At 48.8% G+C, this 21,394-nt stretch overlaps 1 protein-coding gene across 7 annotated transcripts in view; it reads right to left on the bottom strand.

Annotated features, from left to right (window-relative positions):
* ANKS1A (ankyrin repeat and sterile alpha motif domain containing 1A) overlaps positions 1-21,394 on the bottom strand; it is a 187,626-nt gene that overhangs the window by 29,232 nt on the left and 137,000 nt on the right. For all 7 annotated transcript variants that reach the window (XM_060021970.1, XM_060021969.1, XM_060021972.1 and 4 more), the window contains one exon: positions 1,777-1,843. In XM_060021970.1, coding sequence (XP_059877953.1) covers positions 1,777-1,843 — 67 coding nt within the window. The remainder of the gene's footprint in view (positions 1-1,776; positions 1,844-21,394) is intronic.

The following is a 21,394-nucleotide window of genomic DNA, read 5'->3' on the forward strand; positions in this document are numbered from 1 at the left end:
GAAGGGCTGCCACATCTCCTGCTTTATCAAAGCCAGGAGGTAATGGCCTGATTCTGCCCCAATCTCTCAAGCACATGCAACTGATGTAGGCTCCTCAGATGCAGAGGGGTACAGGGAAGCAGAGAGCAGCCTCACAAAAGCTGACTGCATCAGACCCATACCTGCTGCCCCTAAAGCACATGGCAACAGTGTTCGTCTCAGTCCTGAACATCTATTCCCAACAAACACACGCTCTTGGTAAAAGCCTGCAAACCACAACAGAAGGAAAGCTCCCCGGACTGCGTGTAGGCAAGTGCCTGGAAAGAGAGCCACAAACTCTTAGCCAGAAGAGCCACTTGTGCAGACCCTCAGCATGATCCAAGACTGGCAAAGATGAGCCCAACCCAACCGGACCCTCTCTGCTAGAGCCCAGGGAAACAGGGCTGAAGGGGGGTGTCTCCAGGAACACAGTGGGAAAAAGCGTGGAGGGAGACAAGGTAGGGGGGCAGACGCCCCTCCTCTCCAGGTTTGTCGATATGAGAAAGTAATCACTTCCTGGAGAAAAATGAGCATAACTACTATTTACTGAGTACCTCTTTAGCTCAAGTGTTTGTATATATTACTCACTCTTAACAAACATAAGAGAGAAGTACTATATCCAAATGTTGCAGATGGGAAACTGCGGGCTCGGAGGGAGTAAGCGACTCGCCCTGGACACACAGGTATCTAGAATCAGGATGTGAACCAGGGCTGCGGCTCCAGAGCCCATGCTCTCTCCACAAGCCCCATGGCCTCAGCAGCAACTTTATCCCTGACGTGCATACTTGCCCCCATCCCTCAGACTTCCTGCCAGGGCCAGAGGCCCATGGAGGAACTAGAGGTGTCACTCAGGGCTTACAGGTCAATCCTGGATGGAGCCTCCTAAGTGAACAAGGAAGCCACCCCTTCAGGGCAGAGAGGCACTTCCCCAATAAGGGGAAGAGGCCAGGGTCCCAAGCTGCTTTCAGCCCAGATGCACTGGTGGCAGTTCCGTCTTCAGATGCTTGGGGGAGGGGGTGCAACAGGTGCTCTGGGATGCACCTTTAAGATGTCACCTCACCTGAGCAAGTAACACAACCATAATTCTATTACCAAGAAAAACAGCTCAGGTATGGCCTCCCTAGTTCCTTTGTTTCAAACAAAGGAAATGGAGGCAGGCCTCACCTGTAGGGCTTTGAGATGAAAAGAATACCCCAAGTAACAGTGATCTGAAGTAAAAATGATGAGTGTCTAAGTAAATGGAAAAGTGGAGAAACAGACACAAGGAGGAAACAGCAGAGCCAACCCTTCCAGGCGATGCAGGCTGAACAGTCCAACCCAGCGCTCTGCCGCTGCCATGGATCAGGTGAACGAAAGCCACGTGCCCATGAAGAGGTAGTGCCAGAGCCGCCTGGGAAGCTGGGAGACCAACACGAGGAGCACTCCACATTAAGCCAATCAGAGAAAGCCTACATTTATGAAAACAACGATGAATAAGTGACAATCGTTCACTTTTTATAAAAGGGCTTCCTAATAGACAGCCTACAATTCAATTTGTATATTTTCCCCTCCACTATGTAAAAGGAGTCATGGCTCCTAAAGTAAGAGCTAGATGGGCTGTGTGGACACATGAGATTCCAAATTGTAAGAGAGTGACGTGGTCTGAGGCTGACTTCTCTCACCCCCCAAATGTCTGTCTTCTGCGCCAGAGAAAAACCTGAGCTAGAAGGGACCCAGAGGGTGGTGCTCCATGGGGAAAACGGCTGCTTGGTACCATACCTGAGATCTTCTGCTGTTCCTGAGAAAAGTCGATCCCTTCTCCAATAGAGCTCATGATCTTCTCAATCTGAGATGGAAGAAAAGAGGAACAAAAAGGAAAGGCTGTCAGGCTCGAGTCAAACATCGCCAGCTCACCGTCAGCGCGCACACCAGGGTAGGCCTCCGGGTCTCTTCCAGACGATTCCAAGGTCCAGCACCAACCTGCAAGGTTTCAGAGCTCACGGTGCTCCGATCAAGAAAGGCTCTTCTCTGGCCACAGCCCTGTAGGGTCTAAAGACGAGCTCTGAAGGGAGTGAGCGGGTAACAATCGGAGCTCAGCTGCTAGAAACGCCCAAGAGCCTCCCTTCCAAGGCAATTTATATGTCAGTCCCCCCACCCTCCAGCTCTTTCAGACCCAGCGGAAACTGGGCAGAGGGTGCAAGAGCAGGCCAGTGCTGGCACCCTTCACTGCTCATGCCAGAATCTAAATTCCATGAGGGCAGAGGCTTTGCCAGCTTTGTTCCATGCTATACCCCCAGCGCCTAGAGCAGTGCCTGGCAATTCGTAAGCATTCAACAGATAATTGCTATTGCATGACTGCCAGCTCTGAGGGGTGGAGACATTTTCTAGAGCACCTGAATGGGCACAAAACGCTGAATGGAGGATCATTTGATCCCTGGAGGCCGTCAGTCCTGGATGCAGCTCTGCATTCAGGGGAGAAGAGGTGCAGATACTTGTCCTTCCTCTAGACCACAGCAGAGAGAGCTGGTCTCAAAGCATCCAAATGTCTCCAGCATTGCCCCCTGTATGGACCACCTGTCCCAGCCATCTGGCTTTGGTCACCCTGGGCCAGATCTAAGCCCCCTGCTCCCGGAAACCTGGCTAGGGGCAGGCCCAGACAGCGAGGAGGAGCCCCCCCCTCAACCCCAATTGGGTTGCAGTGGTAATGAGCTCATTCACTGCTCTTTTTCCAAAGAAAGGAAAAGAGGACCTTTTGTACCAGGGCTTGGATGTTTCTTCCTCTAAGTGAAAGTAAGGAGCCTCAGGTCTGACAGTAAGAAAAATAACAGCTCTCCAGCCAGCCTCCAGCTGGCAGGCAAAGGCAGCACTTTTGACACCCGGCAGAACAACACAGGGTAAGCACCACCTCTCCCCTGGCAGCCGGGAGCACAGGAAGGTCTTTTCCTCTAGCAGTCACCTAACTGCTTGTTAATGCACACTGCGAACTCCATCCCTGAGCTCAGCAAAAGCAAAGGAAACAACACTTCTGACCCGTGCAGCAAACGGAGGGTGTGCCTCGACTTATCGGCCGGCAGCCCAGAGGCCGGCATCAGAAGCAGGCAGTGCCTCGGCAGGTCTGCAGTGTCCCTTAAAGAAAAGGCCCCCCTCCCTCCAGCCCTCTCCAGAGCATCCCTTTCTCTGGCCCTGCCCATTTCAGGTGCAACATGGCAACGACTCAGCCAGCCAGGAGGGTACTTCTCCCCCACCCCCGCAACGCCGCAGTGCTGCATCCATAAAATTGGGGGTGGATACTGCCTCCCATAAAGGACTGTGTGGATTAAAAGTATCATGTACATAGGCATCTGGCCAAAGACCTGGCTCATAGTAGATGCTCAATAAAAGGTTAGCTTGTTTCCCACTTCCCCTCTGTTGTCCACAGTGCTCCGACCTAGTAAAACTTATTTTTAAAGTTTTAAAACATATTTTTACTTATATTTATTTTTTGACAATACATCCACACGATTCAAAACTCAAAATAGGCAAAAGGTTATTCAGAGAAAAGTCTCCTTCCTACTCCCGTCTCCCAGCTGCCTATAGTTCTTCTCTCTGGAGGCAACCAGTATAACCAGTTTCTCAAGTATCCCTCAGATCTATTTGCAATTAAGCAAATATATGAATGTATTCCACCACCCCGCATACTGATATGCTGTTCTGCATCTTGGTTTTTCCACTTAATAATGCATCTTGGAGTTCTTGCCACAGTTCATAAAGAACATCTTTTTTTTTTTTAATGGATGAGGTATAGTCATCCCGTGTAAGGCTATATGATAATTTATTGAACCAGTCTTCGGACAGGCACGTGTGGAGTTTCCAATCTTTTCTCATTCTAAACAGTGCTACAATGAATACTGTTTCACATACATCTTTGAACCCAGGTGCAAGGATATCTCTAAGATATCCTAGTGATCTCTTGGAGTCCTTCCAGGCACAGAATCTTGAGTTAGCAGCAGGGACCTCACAGGTCATATAATCCCAACTCCAATGCCATGTCCAATTCTGCTAAAGACCTTCCAGAGATGGGGCACTTGCTAACTCTCCCAGTCAGTTCACCCTATTTGCATAAAGCGCCAAGTTATAACGTTTGTCTTTCTACAGATTTAAACATTTTTTCTAACTTCATCTCCTCTTCCACAGGAAAGGCTTAGGGATATATGAAGACAGCTCTTACCTTCCAGATAAACTCTCCCCCACCACCAGGCTGCAAGGCCCAACCTGGCATTAAATGACACATCAGTCATTACATTCAGATTTCAGAAGCCTCAAAGCTGGGCAACGAGCAGGCACTCCACAGGTATCTGTTGGTGTGCCTTCTTTTTCTTTTCTGCATTTACAGGAGAAAAGTAGGGTGCTTAAGGTGAGGAAACGTTTTCTTACATGGGGGGTTGGGTCCTTATCCCTGGAATGGCTCTACCAGCCTTTGGATGCCTCCTCCAGGCCAAAGTGGGTAAATGTGGGAGAATCACCACTGCAAGCACCAGGACAGATGGAATCAAGCATGTTTTATCTGCCATTCTTCCCCCTGGGCCTGGCTCATGGTAAAAGAGGCAACTGACAGACAGACAAAGAGCAGTTTACATTTACTTAGAGCCAACAATGAAAAGCTGTTTTCCCAAGGCCACACAGAGTGTCAGGGTGGGAAAAACTGAAATGGAAGGTGACTCCAAGGTGTCTTTTGAAATAAAGTCAAGCCCTACATTATATATTTCATTATCATCATAATCACCTAACACCCAAAGCCCTGGCTGGCCTGTCCAATCAGGATCTCCTGGCTGCTCAACCCATGACATTTTGCCAAAGGACCTTTGGAAGTCAGAGTGAGCAGGGTTGGACACGCTGCTGCTCCTCTGCTGCTGCTGCTTCTCTGCTCCGTTCCCTCCTGCTTGCCCCAGGGGTCACCCTCAGGTGAAAAGCTCAGCTGCCACAGCCCCCTGGGTGCTTCAGCCTGCAGGCCAGCTGGGAACTGCTAGCCGGGGAACTCTCAGAACCAATGTCATCCAAACTAGAAAGTGTGTTTTGTTTTCTGTGAACGGCAGTAGCCAAGTCCAGCTGAGAAGATTCTAGTTTATAGAGGAACTGAGAGCGCTCCAACAGCTTGCAACCCAGGACTCCTTCCAGCCTTGGTGGAAGCACAGGGCTAGGAGGGAAGTGGCGGTGAAGCGGGCCTGTGCGGGCAGAGACTGGCAGGTCCCCACCCAGCCCCTCAGCCAGTCCGTGGACACAGGGAGGAGTGGGACCTCATCACCTCCCCCTGCCACACCCCGGGGGCCCAGAGCCAGCGAAGGGGGAATATGGTCATTTCAGTCTAGACACAGAGGAGCGGTCATAGGAGACAGATACCGTTCTGATCTACACACTTCGTGTAGTTTAACCATTTAGGCTTGAGTTAAAAAACAATTTGATTAGGCTGCTTTCCCAGAAACATTCTGCATCTCAGGGGAATGTCAGGGGAAGATGCAGGTGGAATGTAGCAGAAGGGAACAGTTCAACATTCTCTTCTTCTTCTGTTGTTTGGGATCCATGACATTTTTGGAGAGAGATGGGAAATGGCCATGCTTTAATACTGCACTTCAGGACTTCCCTGACGGTCCAGTGGTTGAGACTTTGCCTTCCAATGCAGGGGGTGCGGGCTGGATCCTGGTAGGCGAGCTGGGGTCCTGCATGTCTCGGGGCCAAAAAACCACAGAACAGAAGCAGTATTGTGGCAAATTCAATAAAGACTTTAAAAAATGGTCCACATCAAAAAATCTTTAAAAAAAAAATACTGTGCTTCACATGAACTCTATAGAGAGCTCAGCTCACATTTGTGTTTAGTAAAGTAAATCCTGAAAGTTATCACCATAATGGACTCATCTATTCAAAAAATGCTTGGAAATATTCCATTTTCAGCAAGTATTCAGAATTATTCCATTCAGACTTTTTTTTCCCCCCCTACCAGGGCTGTATAAAATGTGTTCCCTGTATGGCTAAAAACAGAACCAAAACCAAACACTAGGAATCCTGCCACTAAGGCCCTCTCCCATCTGCTTGTTAGGAACACAGGATCCCGGATGCCCACAGGCTGGCAACGGGAAGTGACATTCTATATCCAGAGAGGCTCCACTCCGGTCACCATAACCTGGCTGCCAGGAGCAACTCAGATCATACTAGGCTTTTCCATGGACACTGGGAGTCACAGGGGCAGGGGGGAGAAGACAGCTGCTGCGCGGAGAAATACCTCCCTAGGTTCTGATGGGTCTTCTGTGCCCCAGGAAGTGTGCTGGATAAAGGCGGTCCAAGGAGAACCACAGCCTCGGTGCAACATGGCTCTGAGGCCCGTGGGGAGCCTCCCTCCTAGGAGGTGGCACGAGTGAGAAGCAATGGGCATTTTCAGGGGCTCTCACTGCAAAAACATCAGGGGAACAGGAATCAGTCTGGTCATAAGCTGAGGCCTGAGAGGAGAAAGGGAAAGAGATTGCCTTTCTCCAACCTTCTTTTGCGGCAAATGGGAACCTGAAGGGAGATGTTTCTGGAATTGATTGGCAACTGAATTTGGTGCCTGACGTCAGACACTCTCCCCCACCCCCTTTTGCTGCCTGCGGAGCTATCAGCCCCCGAGGACCCTGCCACCAGATGGAAAACACACCAGTCCCGTTGGGCCTGTACCACCAGGGCTGGAGACACCATCTATCTCTCCTTCTCTACCCCCAACAATTAATACTTTACTGGCCCAGAAACACACTGTGCTTGCACTGTAACTTCCCAATTAGCTGTTTTATGGTGTGTCCCAGAGACACTATAGGACCAATAAAGGTAAGATCCCCGTTTCATACTGTTTCTTTAAGAGGCCACATGGTGACTTGCACAGAGCTGGCACGTGGAGGGGCCGGGTAACAAACAAGTTACCATTTGTTAAATGCCCAGGCCAGGCTAGTCACCTCACTGATACAGTAAGAGGGGAAAGGTAGCCAACACTCTCAACCCCAGTCTGGATTCTCTAACACCCCTTCCCTCCTCATTTTTATCTTTTTCCAACCTCCCTGGGTTGCTGGCACAGTGACCTCACCCCCCACGACTACCAGCTGGCCCTTTCTCTCAACAGTCCCTCAGAGCCTCGACTCACTGCCAAGAAAACGTGTCATCCCATTTTTCAGGTGAGGATGCTGAAGCACTACCCCACAGCTAGACGCCCAGCAGCCCGCTGATGGCACTGCTCTCAGTGGGGGGGCCGAGCCTGCCCTCTGGCGGGGACCAGGGAGGCAGACCCTCTCCCCCCGCCGGGGCCAGACAGCCCGGCTTGGACAGCGCCCCCCATTCCCAGGAGCACAGGTCAAGCCCTCGCCTCCTCGACCTCCCCAGAGGCCCCGAGCCCCTGCCCTCAGGTGACCGACGACACCGGAGGTGGCCCCTTGGCTGTGCAAGGCACCCTGACGCTGCTGACGCTGCCTCCCAGGCCCAGCGAGCACATAAGAATTCATCACCATCTCTGTCTTCTGCGGCTCAGCGGCCAACAGGCACTCCTCAGCCTAGAGTGGGCTTTGATTCCCCACATTTGAAAAAGGGTCACCGACCAGGGTCTGAGTTATTTGTTCCCTCTCCCCACATACTGAATTGCACAAGGCCTGGGGAAAGACAAAGATGGATTGAAGTAAATTATTTGTCCTGATTTTCTAACCTTGTCAACTGCATTTATAGGAGAGGGACGGGGTGGGGGGATGGAAGAAGACAGCAGGGGATGAATACAGATCTGCCAGCGGGCTCAGGGCTGTCCCTTCCGAGGCAGCTCCACTAACAATGAATCACTTCTTTTCCACAGAGCAAGGTTAGTCTCAGTCTCATGGGGTTGGGGGCGACCTTGGATCTTTACCATATTTATTGTTGTATCCCCATTTGAATCCCCTTTATGCTGCCACCTTCCATCTCAATCCCCCTTTTCCTAAGAGACTGGGAGACCACAGAGCTGTTTTGTTTCAAAAGTCTCTGTCCTTCTGTCTCTGACACAGGCTCAAATGAAAGCCCGAGGTGTGCTGCCCCAGGCTACACTGGCCAGATTGGAAGCCCGTGACCTCAGTCTAAGTCTCTAACTCCCCTTCTCCCTCCTCATTTTTATCGTTCCCATACCTCTTGAGTGGCTGATACCGGCCTTGCTCCCCAAAGCATCGCACACCCCACAACTACCTGCTGGCCCTTTCCTTAACCGATGCTCGTGCCCCAGACCTGCCACTTGGCAGAAAGTAGACGAGACCTGCCAAGTGACCTTCTCATTCTAGAACAGCCTACTATACAAGCACTCTTTAACTCAAAGCCCCAAGAAACTGCTGAAAGAAGAAAAATAGTTGGGAGACCTAGATTTCAATTAACTTATTATTGCTGCCACGTAACTCTAGGTTATTCGCCAAGTACTGGCTTTAATATGTGGGACAAGACTCTAAAAGATTAATGAGGATTATGTATTTGGGTTCTAGTCCAATTTACGCAATCTACTTTCTGTCCAGGAGCAGGCTTATTCGGGTGAGGAGGGTAGGAATGCGGAGGAAGCCACTCAGAAAGGCTGCAGTTCTCTCAAACACTGGGGAACCTGCCTCTTGGTCCTTCTTCAATTTTGCTTTCACCACCAATTTCCAAGTAACCTTCCCTTGTTGGTCCTGTTCTTCCACAGCCTGAACTTCACTACAGTGTGCTGCACTGTTAGTACGGCTATGGATTAAAGGAGCCCAAAGAAAACACCCTAAGCATCCACTCAGAATTGATTTCCTCAGCAGTGTGGCCAGAGAAAGAAAGGGGTCCTATATCCACTGGCTCCTCAGATTCTGCAGGGGAACACTTGCCTTGTAATATCAGGGGACACAAATGTAGAATTTTGAGTACCAAATTATATATACTTAAGATGTTAAAAAAAATTGTATATGCTTGATACAAATACACTACCAGTAACCATCAGATGCGCAGAGACTTCCTGCAGCCTGCCACTCCTAAGTATCTCTGAACTTGTGAAATAGGAAGAAGTTGGACAGATGAAGTTGATAGAGTCCCCCAAATTCATTTTAAAGCACTAGTTAAAATCTTTCAGATAAGCCTTACACAAAAGAGCACATACTGCACTGATTCCAGTATGTGCTCTAGTTTATATAAAGGTCTAGAATAGGCAGAACTAATATCCAGGATTGGGAAAATGTCAGAAGAGTAGTTGCTGGGGGGTGGGGAGGGGTAAAGATTGACTGGGAAGGGACTCGAGGGAACTTCCTGTGGTGATAGTAATATTCCTGTATCTTGACAGGAATTTGGGTCACACAAACGTATGCACTTATCAAAACTCAGGGAATGGTAGACTCAAGATTTATGCATTTTATTTGTATAAATCCCCACCCCCAAAACTATAAACAAATACCAAACTCTAAGTAATGATATACATGTTAAAATGTTTAGCGATGAAATGTACTGATGTTTGCAAGTTATTTTGAAATGCATCAAAATATAAAATGGATTTTATTTTATATTTTGATGGGATGGACGGATATGAGATAAAGTACAGCAAAATCGAAATGTAGAATCTAGGCTCTAGGTAGTGAATATATAGGCATTCGCTCACTATTCAAAAGTCTCTTTCAAGTTTTCTGTACATTAGAAGTTTTTCAGAATAAAATACTGGGACAAAAATCTCTTTCAGGATCAAATCCTTTAGAGAATAATAAATGGTAAGATCAATACTGGTTTGAGCTTCATCATTTGTAATGAACTCTGCTCAACATGCTAATAAGCAGAGACATGCCCAATAGGCAAAGGAAACAAAGAGAAAGGAATGTGGGAAAGCTGACTTCACCATTATTCTGAGTCACTAAGCTTTCAGGGTTAAGGGCTCTCAGCCCTGCTCCTCTGTGGTGTGGCCTTCTCTATTCTGGAACCCAGGCTAACCCCAGTCTTGACAGTCTGAAAACTCAATTATCGAAGTGTTCCCAGGGATGAACAGGCCCTGGGAAACTGGTTCATATAATCAGACTCAAAGGACACTGATCCCTCTGTGAGTTGCTTTAGCATGACAAGGAGCACATTAGGACATTTGGCTAGCAGGATACATTTGTATCCTCTACAGCACGGTCCCCAACCTTTTTGGCACCAGGGACTGGTTTTGTGGAAAACAATTTTTCCACAGACTGGGGGTGGGGAGGGGTGGGGGGGGTCAGGCAGTAATGGGAGTGATGGGGGAGAAGCAGATGAAGCTTCACTCACTCACCACCGCTTACCTCCTGCTGTGCAGCCCGGTTCCTAACAGGCCATGGGCCAGGGGTTGGGGACCCCTGCTCTATAGCCTGAAATCAATAAAATGGGATCAAATCCACCCTCAGAATACTGCAAGGGAAAGGTGTGTGGACCATGCCAAGAGCTTATTCAATTATCCCTTGGGACTTCCCTGGTGGTCCAGCGGTTAGGAATCCATCTTGCAATGCAGGGGACTCCGGTTCAACCCCTGGTCGGGGAACTAAAATCTCACATGCCGCAGGGCAACTAAGCCCGCGTGCCTCAACGAGAGAACCCGCGTGCTGAAGCTACAGAGCCCACACGCCCTGGAGCCCATGCGCCGCGACTAGAGAGAAGCCCACTAGAGAGAAGCCTGTGTGCCGCCACGAAAGACCCTGCATGCCACAACGAAGATCGCGTGTGCTGCAACTAAGACCCGACGCAGCCAAATAAAAATAATTATCCCTTTCCTACTTCAGGAGGTCATCTTTCCTGAAAATCAAGTACAGGTGCTCACAGCAAGGTACCCTTCTCCTTGGAAAGTACTTGGGATCAACACTGTTAAGACTCCAGCCTTCCAGGGTAGACAGGTTCCAGGGCGAAATTCTCTCAGTCAGGTGCCGTGCACTGAGTACCCCCTGAGTGCCCTCCCGGCGATTCAGTTCATCCTCACAACCAGCTGGGGGGCAGGGGGGACTTCCCTGGTGGCGCAGTGGTTAAGAATCTGCGTGCCAATGCAGGGCACGCAGGTTTGAGCCCTGGTCAGGGAAGACCCCACATACTGTGGAGCAACTAAGCCCATGAGCCACAACTACTGAGCTTGTACTCTAGAGCCCACGAGCCACAACTACTGAGCCCATGTGCCGCAACTACTGAAGCTCGCATGCCTAGAGCCCATGCTCCACAACAAGAGAAGCCACCGCAATGAGAAGCCAGCACGCCGCAACAAAGAGTAGCTCCTTGCTCGTGGCAACTAGAGAAAGCCCGCACACAGCAATGAAGACCCGACGCAGCCAAAGATAAATTAAAAAAAAAAGTTCCTCCCACTTTAAAGAAGAGGAAACCAAATATCAGAAAAGTTAAATAACTTTTAACTTCAATAACATGATCACAGGAGTAGAACTATGTGGCCAGTGCCTGATTAATTATCTTCCTAATTCAGCTTATTTAGGGCCTAGCTTCTACTCTAGTAAAGCCCAGAGTAGAATTTCAAATACGTGGGACTGAGGACATTGGAAAGGCAGTGTACACTGATGGAAAGAATGAGAACTTTGAAATAAGAAACCTGAGTTCAAAATCCACTTTAAAAAAAGTCCACTTAATTAGCTGCGGAACCTTGGATAAGTCATTTAACATCTCTTTCAATTTCCCTTTCTATAAAATGTGAAAAAATTCCTTACTCATGCAATCATTGCTACAGGCAAATTACTTGACCTGTCTTCTTAAAGCCTCAGTTTCTTCAAAGGCAAAATGAAGACCTCAACACGAGGTTCCTATAAAGATGTGAGACAGCACATAAAGAGTCTTAGTGAAGTGTTTGGTTCCCAAACAGAGCTCTAATGAGGAATTAATTTATTATGACATGAGTTTGAGCAAGCTCTGCACCACCTAAAAGACATGGGCTTCGCTGGATGACATCATCCTAGAAGGAAAGATAAGGTTCTTGCTCCCATAAGCACAGATGGAGAGATCTGCTCCTTATCCAACAGCAGTGTCTGTCTGTCCCTGCTCCTGGGAGATCTGAGGCCCTGCCACATCCCCGGGCCCCAGCAGGAGGTACGAAAGTGCCTTCTTAAATTAAGTCCTTAGAAAACAGGGTTGAGCCTAAAAGTCATTTCGTTTTCACTCTGTAACCCACTTGAGCAGATGCAAGCCTTCCTTACACCAAGAAACACCTGCAGCCCTTGTAAAACCACAGAGGCCAGGAGAAGGAGTCTGCACGGTCCCCCTCCATTGCTCATTTTAGCTTACAGAGCTTAGAAGGGGTTTGCCCTCATGATTCACATTCATCTGGTTCCAAAAGAAACAGAATTCTACCCAAAAAACAAGTTAATCAAAACCCAGATTCCTTTTTTTTTTTTTTTTTTTAAAGGACAGACCAGAGGGAAACGGCTTCCTTCTGGCAGAAAATGTTTGGAACTTGCTGCGTGAACAATAGCTCACTTCCTGGATGCTCAGCTGGAGGCTGCTTCTCCATTCAGGGCAAAAGTTTCATGTGAGGGACAGGCGGCTCCTCAGCAGGAGCACACAGAACCCTGGACAATACCAAACAGAGGAGAGGGAGGAGAGGGGAGGGCTAGAAGTCTGGTGTGGGCACCATTCCCTCACCTTAGAGAAAGCTGGGGAAACAGGCGGAGGCTGTGGAATCCGCACGGTCATCTCTGACAGGGCGAACACCAACCCTGCAAGCTGTTAACAACTCAACTGACGGACCCTCAGTAACTAGCCCAACGCCAACCATGTTCACAGCGGGCAGGAGTCTCCCAGGCACACCTGTGGGTCTTCCGCTTCCTCCCGCTGAGGGTTCTGCTCATCAAGAACCAGTTGGGATCACTTCCAAAACTGTTTAAGATGGTTGTATTTGTTGATGGAAACAGAAAATTAAACATTACATAAGCGATGAAATAAGTGCAAAAAGCTGTTTCTGTGGCAACCTGGTAGATGCTTCGAAGAGACTCAATAACAGGATCATTTTTTAAAAATGTGCCCTTGAATTGTGTTGTTGGAGAAATAAACCATAAAAATTTCTAAAAGGATTCTGTGCTCAGACTGCTTCACAAGTGGCCAAATTCTAGCTTTGCTTTTAAGAAACTCAATCTAGAAGTTTAAATCAATCATATATTATAGATGTGGTTCATGTAATAAATAGGACAGAGAACTCCAAATTAGCAGGTCCACATGGAAAGAAAAAGCCCCAGCTCCACAAAAGACTAGCCTGCTCACCTATGCGTTTGGAGTTAAAGTAAAACGTTTGTATCCTTTTTAAAAATGACTTCCTCCTTTAAAAGAGTTTTGTGATTAACCAAACAACCCTAGTCCTGACTGGCCATGCCAAAAGCCTCCTGGGGGAGCTGGCAGCAGTGTCTGATAAGCTCTCGCCTCTGTTATCAATACCCCAAGCTGTGCATGTAGGAATTCTCAAACCACTTTCATTATCTAATAAGTTTAAACTCCCACAGACACAGAACCCTTCTCTGGCTGCTTTCTCCTAAAGAGCCTCTCCGCTGAGGGCTGGAAAACCATCCCAGGTGACTCGAAGCATACTTCCAGCCCTTCCTTCTTCCTCATCGTGGCTCCTGTTTGAACAGTGCCTTATACTTTCACTGATCATCACGGCCATGGCCCAGGGCCAAGCAGCCCAGGCTGTGTGATCGCTCCTGGTTACAGAGCCAAGTCATGGGCTCTTACCTGCTATCACCTCAGAGGCCACCTCTCACTAGTCAAACTTCCAGCTTCCACTCATTGCATCTGGCAGGTAGTGAACAGGAACCGCCGTCAGCCCACCCAGATCTCCAGCTGGGAGCACAGAGACAAAGGGGCATTTCATCTAAGACCTCCTCCTGGTCCCCTTACCTTCCCTGGCAGACCATGGGGCAGGGAGGCAAAGCAACTAGAGTCCTCCAAGTCTCAGAGATGTGTTCTAAAGCTCAAGAGGTCCAAGGTCATCCTAAACAAAAAACCTGAGCTAGGAACTAGTCTGTGCCCTGCCCTAACCCCAATCCCAAAAGGCAGTGCAAAAAATCACGGAAATGGCATCCTTATATCCCCCAAATATAATCATGGAAGATAAGACACATGGAAATATGCCACAGGAGTGGTAGGTACATGGAGGATAATTATTTTCCGGGTGGAAAGCAGAGCTCAGGGGTACAGACAACAGCGAACTTGAGATGCCTGACCCTGGCTGCAGGCTGATGTGGGGCCTACTGCTCAGCCCACCATTCCCACCAACCCACGTCCCTACTGCTCCTGAGATCCCACGCCTGGGCCTGGCAGGCCTCTGCCTCCTCTGCAGCCCCCAAATCTTCACCCTATAATTCCTTCCAGGTCCAGCTCTAGTCACCTGTGCTCTTCCACGCCATGTGGTCTAATATAAAAAAGTATTCCAAGTCAGAACAAGAAGAAGGCTTTACCCTTGGTTTGTAACTTTGGTGAATACATTAACCTACCTGAACCTTGTCTGTAAACGGGGATGAGAACACCTGCTTCGAGGTACAGGATGGGGATTAGACGCGATAACACAGGGAGAGTGGCTGGCACACAGCAAGTGTTCGATAAACTCTGGTGCCCTGCCAGCACCCTTCTTGGACTGACTGCATCTGAGGTTTCTGTTTTAGGATCCTTACAGCAGAGGCAGCCTGGCTGTCCCGTACTAACACAAACATGCCCACGTAAATATGGTCCGAGGACTGCGCCCAGGCCTTTGACATAAGTGTACCATGCCTCTTCCGCTTCTTTTGTGTTTCCCACTGGTGCTCCTAGCAGGTATTGAGCACTGGGCGGGCTTAGTCAATACCCAGTGGAAAACACACGAAGAGCTTTTAAAGTGGTTATATCTTAACCGATTTTTAGGGAGGAATTTGTTTAGGACATAAATCTTTCTTCCATCTGAGATTTTTCCCAAAGAGGAAATGAGAGGAGGAAAGTGGTGGCTTTCCCAGCAGCTATGTGGCATCTTTCCTCCTAAAATTCCTCCAATGGCATCCTCACTGCGTCACTAAGTTCCTGCCAACATCCTCTTGCATATCAGCCCTGTGATGACCTCAACCACAAGGAACTGTGTTCTTTCCTCTTAAAAAAATGAAATATTTCCTAAATTACAAAGAGTATATTTTATAATATTGTAATTTCAACAATAATAAATGACCCATCCACATGCTCACCACTTGGTTCAGGAAATAGAACACGACCAATTCAACACAGCCTTTCCTGGATCAAGGCCCCCCCTTCCCTGCCCCTCTGAGGCCACCAGCCTCCTGCATTAAATGCTGTCATCCTCTTGCTTTTCTTTAGAATTTGCCACCCACGTCAGTGCTCCTAAGCAACATGGGCTCCTGTCCCTCTTTCCTGGCCAAGTGGACAGGGGCACAACTCGATGGCCCTGAAGAAACACAACAGGCTCTGAGCCCAGAGCTCAGGGACAGGGCTCCCTTTGGCTGGTGAGGAAATGGGAGGCCACGGAACAGCCCCAGCATTTGAAGACACAGTACTGGTAGAGGGAGAGCAACAAACCCTCGCTTCTCATCAGGCTGGCAGGGCGAGGTCACATGCCTTCTGGGACTCCTGAGAAAACCCATGCCCTACATGGGCAGTGGTATGAAAAGGCTATGGGCTAACCACACCAGACAACCAGAAAGAACACAGCCTTTCCCAAACAGTCTCAGTGGGGACTGCCCGCTCTGGGAATGCCCTGGGGACCTGCACTCTTGGGCCTGTTGGCAAGGGAGTCTGGCAAGCTGCAATGACAGAGTACATGCACTTTCTCAGGAAGAACATGAAAGGCTGCACACGGGAGAGGAAAGGCAGAAAAGACGGCCACACTGCCCCTCTCCACACTGTGAGATCCTGGCCCTGGGAGACCCCTGGGCCACCTACCCTGCCAAGACCATCTCTCGCCTTGGCCTGCACCAAGATTCCAGAGCGACCACAACCCACCAGTCCCAACTGTTCTGCAAGCATTTACCACAGCCAAGACCGTTCCCCAGGGGCTGTGGGTGTGCCTAGGAGGGAGGGCCCTTCGGAAAAGGAGTGGGAGCTACATACAGCGTCAAGACAACATCGAGAGGGAAAGGTCGGTCAGAGGAGCCAAAGAAAGACTGAGTTTACTCATGTTTGCGTGAGACCCAGGACAACCGTTACTTTTAATATTTCTCATAACTTCATAACATCTCTACTGTTGGCTATTTGTTTCCCGTTTTTGTCTTGTTTGATAGGCAGTAACAATTGAAAAGGGGGCTGCGTGCTTACTTCAGAGGCAGCAAAGCTGGGGCAATACTTCCACTTTGTCCCTTCCTCGCAGAGTTCTGGGATAAGAGGAAAGAAGGGGGAGACAGAGTGGGGAAGGCAGGCTGGGGAGGTGTGCCGGGCCCGGGGGTCTACAGAGAGAAGAAAGGGTGGAGAGGAGGCTTGCTGATGCCCCCGAGAGTCCCAGGCCAAAGGTCAGGGGTCCCAGGTTGGGCTTCTCACCTCCACTGTTAACTGAGGTACAGGAACCTTGTCTTCTAAGATTCTACCTCTTACACAATCAAATACTTGAGCGACAGATGAACTCAGAGAGAGAGAGTACAAGTTCAGACTGAAGGAGTGTAGTACTCACGGCAACCGTGATCAACAAGAGATTTGTTTTTCTCAAGTATCTTTGAGCTCAGGCTGTGTGTGTGTGTGTGTGTGTGTGTGTGTGTGTGTGTGTGTGTGTGTGTGTGTGTGTGTGTGTGTGTGTGTGTGTTTGCACACACATGCATCAGAATCTCAAATATGCTCCTACACTGTTGAAAATAAACAGGATGGCTCTAGTCAAAACTGTTAAGTATGAAACCTCTACCCTCCTTTTTTTCTTTTTATACTTTGCTCCCAGAAGTGAGAATAAGCCCTTGGGCCCTCATCGCTGTGTCGATGGCAATGGAGGACAGGAAGGTGGGGGCCACGTGAGGTAGGAAGCCGCAGACTCATCCAGCAGGGACCTTAGAGATGATCCAGCTGAGTCTCTGTTTTGCAGATAAGGAAACTGAGGCTCAGAGACGTTCAATAACTTAACCAAGGCAACGAGAGGGGCGATACAAGGCTGACCCTTGCTTCTTGCCTCTCTGCTGAGTCGCCCCACTGATCTTGCAGCTGGGGAAGTGGCAGAATACGGAGCAGCCCTTAGGGAAGCCTCCAGAGGGCTGAACCCTGAAGGAAAAAGACCTGAGGTAAAAATGAGCTTCTCTGCATTCCGGGGCTCTTATCTCTTTTCAGAAAATGGCTTCTGTGCAGAACACTGTGCTGGTCCACTTCAAGAGAGGACATGGGTCAGAGGTCCCTGAACTTAGCAAATGTGTGGGCCATTTCCCCCGCTAACTGGGATGATGGGAATGTTATAAGGTTGCCTTTTCATCATAACACATAAGGACTTTAAAAATCAACACAATGGAAGCATGAGGAAGATCTTTGTGATGAAAGAACAATGCTGCATCTTGACTGTGACGATGGTTACATGAACCTACACATAATAAAACTGCATAGAATCACAATCCCCCCCTCACCCCTGCCAAATGGTGAAATGAGAACAGGGTCTGTGGATTGTACTAACGTCAATTTCCTGACTCTGATATTATGTGAGAGTTATGTAATGCATTATACCATTGCCAGAAACTGGGTGATGGGTACCAAATAAAGGCCCTCTCTGTACCATTTTCTGAACTCCCTATGAATCTATAATTATTTCAAAACAAAGAATATGAAGAAAGAAAATTTTTAAGTTAACATGAAAACTATCCCTTGTTTTATAAAAGGACAACTGAAATACAACAAAAGGATGGACATATTTAGAATAAAGGCAGTTGGCAACCAAATACCATCAGCACCGCCGTGACACTCCTCATTGTCCCTAATTTTCTCCTTTTATCGTGATTCAGTCAAAATTGTGTTGGGGACTATCTTAGTAAGAATGCAAAATTCCGGTCCTCCATCCTAGCCTGGCAAGCAAACTCACTGTGTCAACAGACCCACCTGAAAGGAGGCCTGGCATACAGCCCCCTTTCTTCCCAGCCCGGTTGGCTTCGGACAGTTCTCTGCAGCCCAGAGAGACTAGAACACAAGAGTGGGACAGGATGGGAGTGCTGTTTGAGGCCAAGGGGAAAGGGCACATAGGGTTTGCTGGCAAGAAATTGAAGTTTCTCTTCTTCTCCTCTTACCAGTGCCCAGAACCCTCTGCTTTTCCTGTTCTCCTCCACCAGAGCAAAGAGACTCAATGTCAGCCATTTACAATCCCAGGTTTTTTTGATTTACTGCCCCCTGCCCTCTTTCTGGCTCAGACTCTGAGATCCAGGGTCTATTCTCACAGCATCCTCTCCTTTCCTGCTGCCACCACCCCTGGCAGCTGCTTTCAGAGCCCTGAGGACTTGCCCAGCACATCCCCTCGAGCACCCGGACCCCAGGAGCACTTATCTGTCCTGATAAGTGCCAAGAGGGATGGGGTGGGGGTGGGGGTGGGGAGCCACCAAGAAAGCCAGGAAAGTCTCAGCCCTGGGGACACTGACAGGGTGGTGTCAGCATTCATCATTTCTGAGCCCAACAAGCCCACAGTTTCCAAGTGCAAACACCTGCAGCTCTCCGAGGGTTCTTTCGGGCCCCCAGAGCCCTTAGGCCTGGATCCCAGGTGGACTGGAGGGGTGGGGAGTCAATGTCCTGCCCCACCTTCCCGCTAAGGGAGCAGCTCTCACTCAGACTGACTGGCTCCCTTCACCCCAGGTCCCTGGCAGGTTTGAGCCCAGGTCCAGAGTGGCGACCCCTCGTTAAGAAACCCTTTACTGGTTCCCTTTCTTTCTCACTCCCTCACTCCCCAAGGAGTGCTTCCTGGGATCCCCTCCGAGATAAACTATTTGCATCTAGATACTGCTTTGGGGGGAACTCAACCTAAGATAGATGGTCACACGGAATCCTAACAGTGGGGAAATTGGGGCCAAATTTCCACCATGAATGAACGTATCTCTGGGGGAGTCTGAAAGATGTATATCACCCTAAGGAGGGAAACTGCCAACCGCGTGGCCACTATCAGATACTAGAAAGCTAATAAGGGGGTGAAAAAAAACGATTAAAAACTTGATTTGCCTGAGTAATACTCATTATAGCCATTTATATGAACTGCTTTTCATTTGCCTAATTACCACTACCACAATAATTACCACAGATATATTAAATGTGTCAGATAAAACTTGTATTAAATTTTATTTGGTTTCCAGTGTTACGCAGCCCTACACTTAGCTCTTGTATGTTCATAACTGCGTGCTCCGTTGCATCGTCTGTTCACAACTGAAGAAAACACGCCTGAGGCTTACCTCCTAAAGCAGAGGCTGTCAAACTTCAGCGTGCATGGAATCACCCAGAGAGCAGAGTCTCTAACAACCTTGGTTGCTGGGCTCCCCGCAGAGCGTCTAATTCAGTAGGCCTGGGGAGGAGCCGAGAATTTGAATTCTAGCAATTTCCCAGGTGAAGCTGCCGAGGCTGCTCTGTCATCAAGCTTTGAGACCCACTGCTTTAAAGTGCCATAATGAAGGAGAACACAAAGGTCAAACTTTCCAGTTTGCAACATGAGAGGCTGACAGTCTCTTTCAAGAAAACAGATGGAATCTTCTAACCGTCTAGATCAGTCACTCAAGCCAAGTCAGATTTGGTATGCTGGTACCTTTACCAAAAAGGGTAAAATTAACTCTGTTACTCAAACAAGTCCCAGGAGATCTGGGTTTGCTCCTTTGTTCAACCAGTGGGAGTGCCCCCTGTGTGCCAAAGATGTTGCTAAGCAACAGAGGTTTGGGCACTGTCAAAGGTCTCATGAGACTCTGGGTAGGTCACATCCTCTATGGGCCTCAGTTTACTCACCTCTAAAGGAGATAACTCATAATTAGGGAAACTTCCAGATCTGCCATTTTACAATGAATCAAAGCAGTATTGTGGTTCAAAGCAAAAATATTCTGCCCGGCTGTGTGGGCAGCATGATGAGAAATATGGGTAAGGATCCTAGCTGTTCCAACAGGCCGACTGTGACAGGGCAGGTGAAGCCCTGGTCAGTCCAATTTGAGTCAACGAATGACCCCAATTAAAGGTGTTGCCAAGGTAGGTCAGTACTATGTCCAATTCCAACCAAAGAATGTAAAAGCACCCAGCGTGAAATCCATGTTCATAATTGGTGCTCCCCTGATATATTATGACATTTAATCACTCCAACTGCTGAAGGGAAAACCAGAGCCACTCACTAGAATTAAGGATGCTATGATGACCTCCTCAACTGGGGTTTTAAATGAGCCTTGCGCTAACAGCTTTCCTGCTTTGAATGCAAAGCAGGATGCCAGTGTAGAGAGGCGGGGCAGCCACCTGTGAAGGGCGGCCACTGATGCCACCGCTCTCTTTTTTTTTTTTTTTTTGCGGTACGAGGGCCTCTCACTGTTGTGGCGTCTCCCGTTGTGGAGCACAGGCTCCGGACGCTCAGGCTCAGCGGCCATGGCTCACAGGCCCAGCTGCTCCGCGGCATGTGGGATTCTCCCAGACCGGGGCACGAACCTGTGTCCCCTGCATCAGCAGGCGGACTCTCAATCACTGCGCCACCAGGAAAGCGCCCACCGCTCTATTTCTGAGAGGCCTGGCTTCTGAACGAATCTCCTGATGTGTCCCAGGCAAAGCACTGACTTACCAGATTCCACGGGGAGTCTGCAGGAAACATTCTTGTTTTATTCTACTTTACGGATAGAGAAACTGATACCCAGAGATGACCACAATTTGTTCAAAATCACCAACAAATCAACTGTGGAACTGAGGAGAGGAGTGAGGCCAACCCAGGTTGGCAACATCCAATCAGCACGCGGCTAAGTGTGAGGGCGAAAAGAACTCAGTTAAAACAAACATCTGCCCTAAGACCCACATGACAACGTGGCATTAAGGTTAAACAGGCAGAAACGGAGTCCAGCAATGGCAGTATCTAGGAGGGGCACCACGGGGCAGGGGCACACTTATCCCCGCCAAGCCAACCCAGAGAAAAATACAATTCTTTTATATATAAACAATGAACATTTTCTTAGTCTCACATAAGGTAAAAACAAAAGCATATGCAGGAAACTATTTTTGTCGAACACACAAAACAAGCAATAACACTGAAGCACATCATTAAGACAAGCCCCTAGCCCCTACTTTCAATTAGACTGCTGCCCCGAAACCCTCCTTATACAGAATTCAGGAGCCACAGGCTCCCTTCACAGAAGCTCCCAGAGACAAGCAACAATGTCTTTTACCTGTGCCCCCGGCACTCAGCCCCTAGCACAGTGCCTGACACAGAGCTGGCACCTAATAAATACCTGCTGATAAAGTGGATGGTCTCAGCCCGCCTGGACAGGCACTGACAGTGTGGCCAAGAAGAGGGCTCCAGGGAGGCCAGCCAGTGCCTTTGCACCTGTTACGC

Source organism: Delphinus delphis, chromosome 10, assembly GCF_949987515.2.
Source record: "Delphinus delphis chromosome 10, mDelDel1.2, whole genome shotgun sequence".
NCBI classification, from domain to species: domain Eukaryota; kingdom Metazoa; phylum Chordata; class Mammalia; order Artiodactyla; family Delphinidae; genus Delphinus; species Delphinus delphis.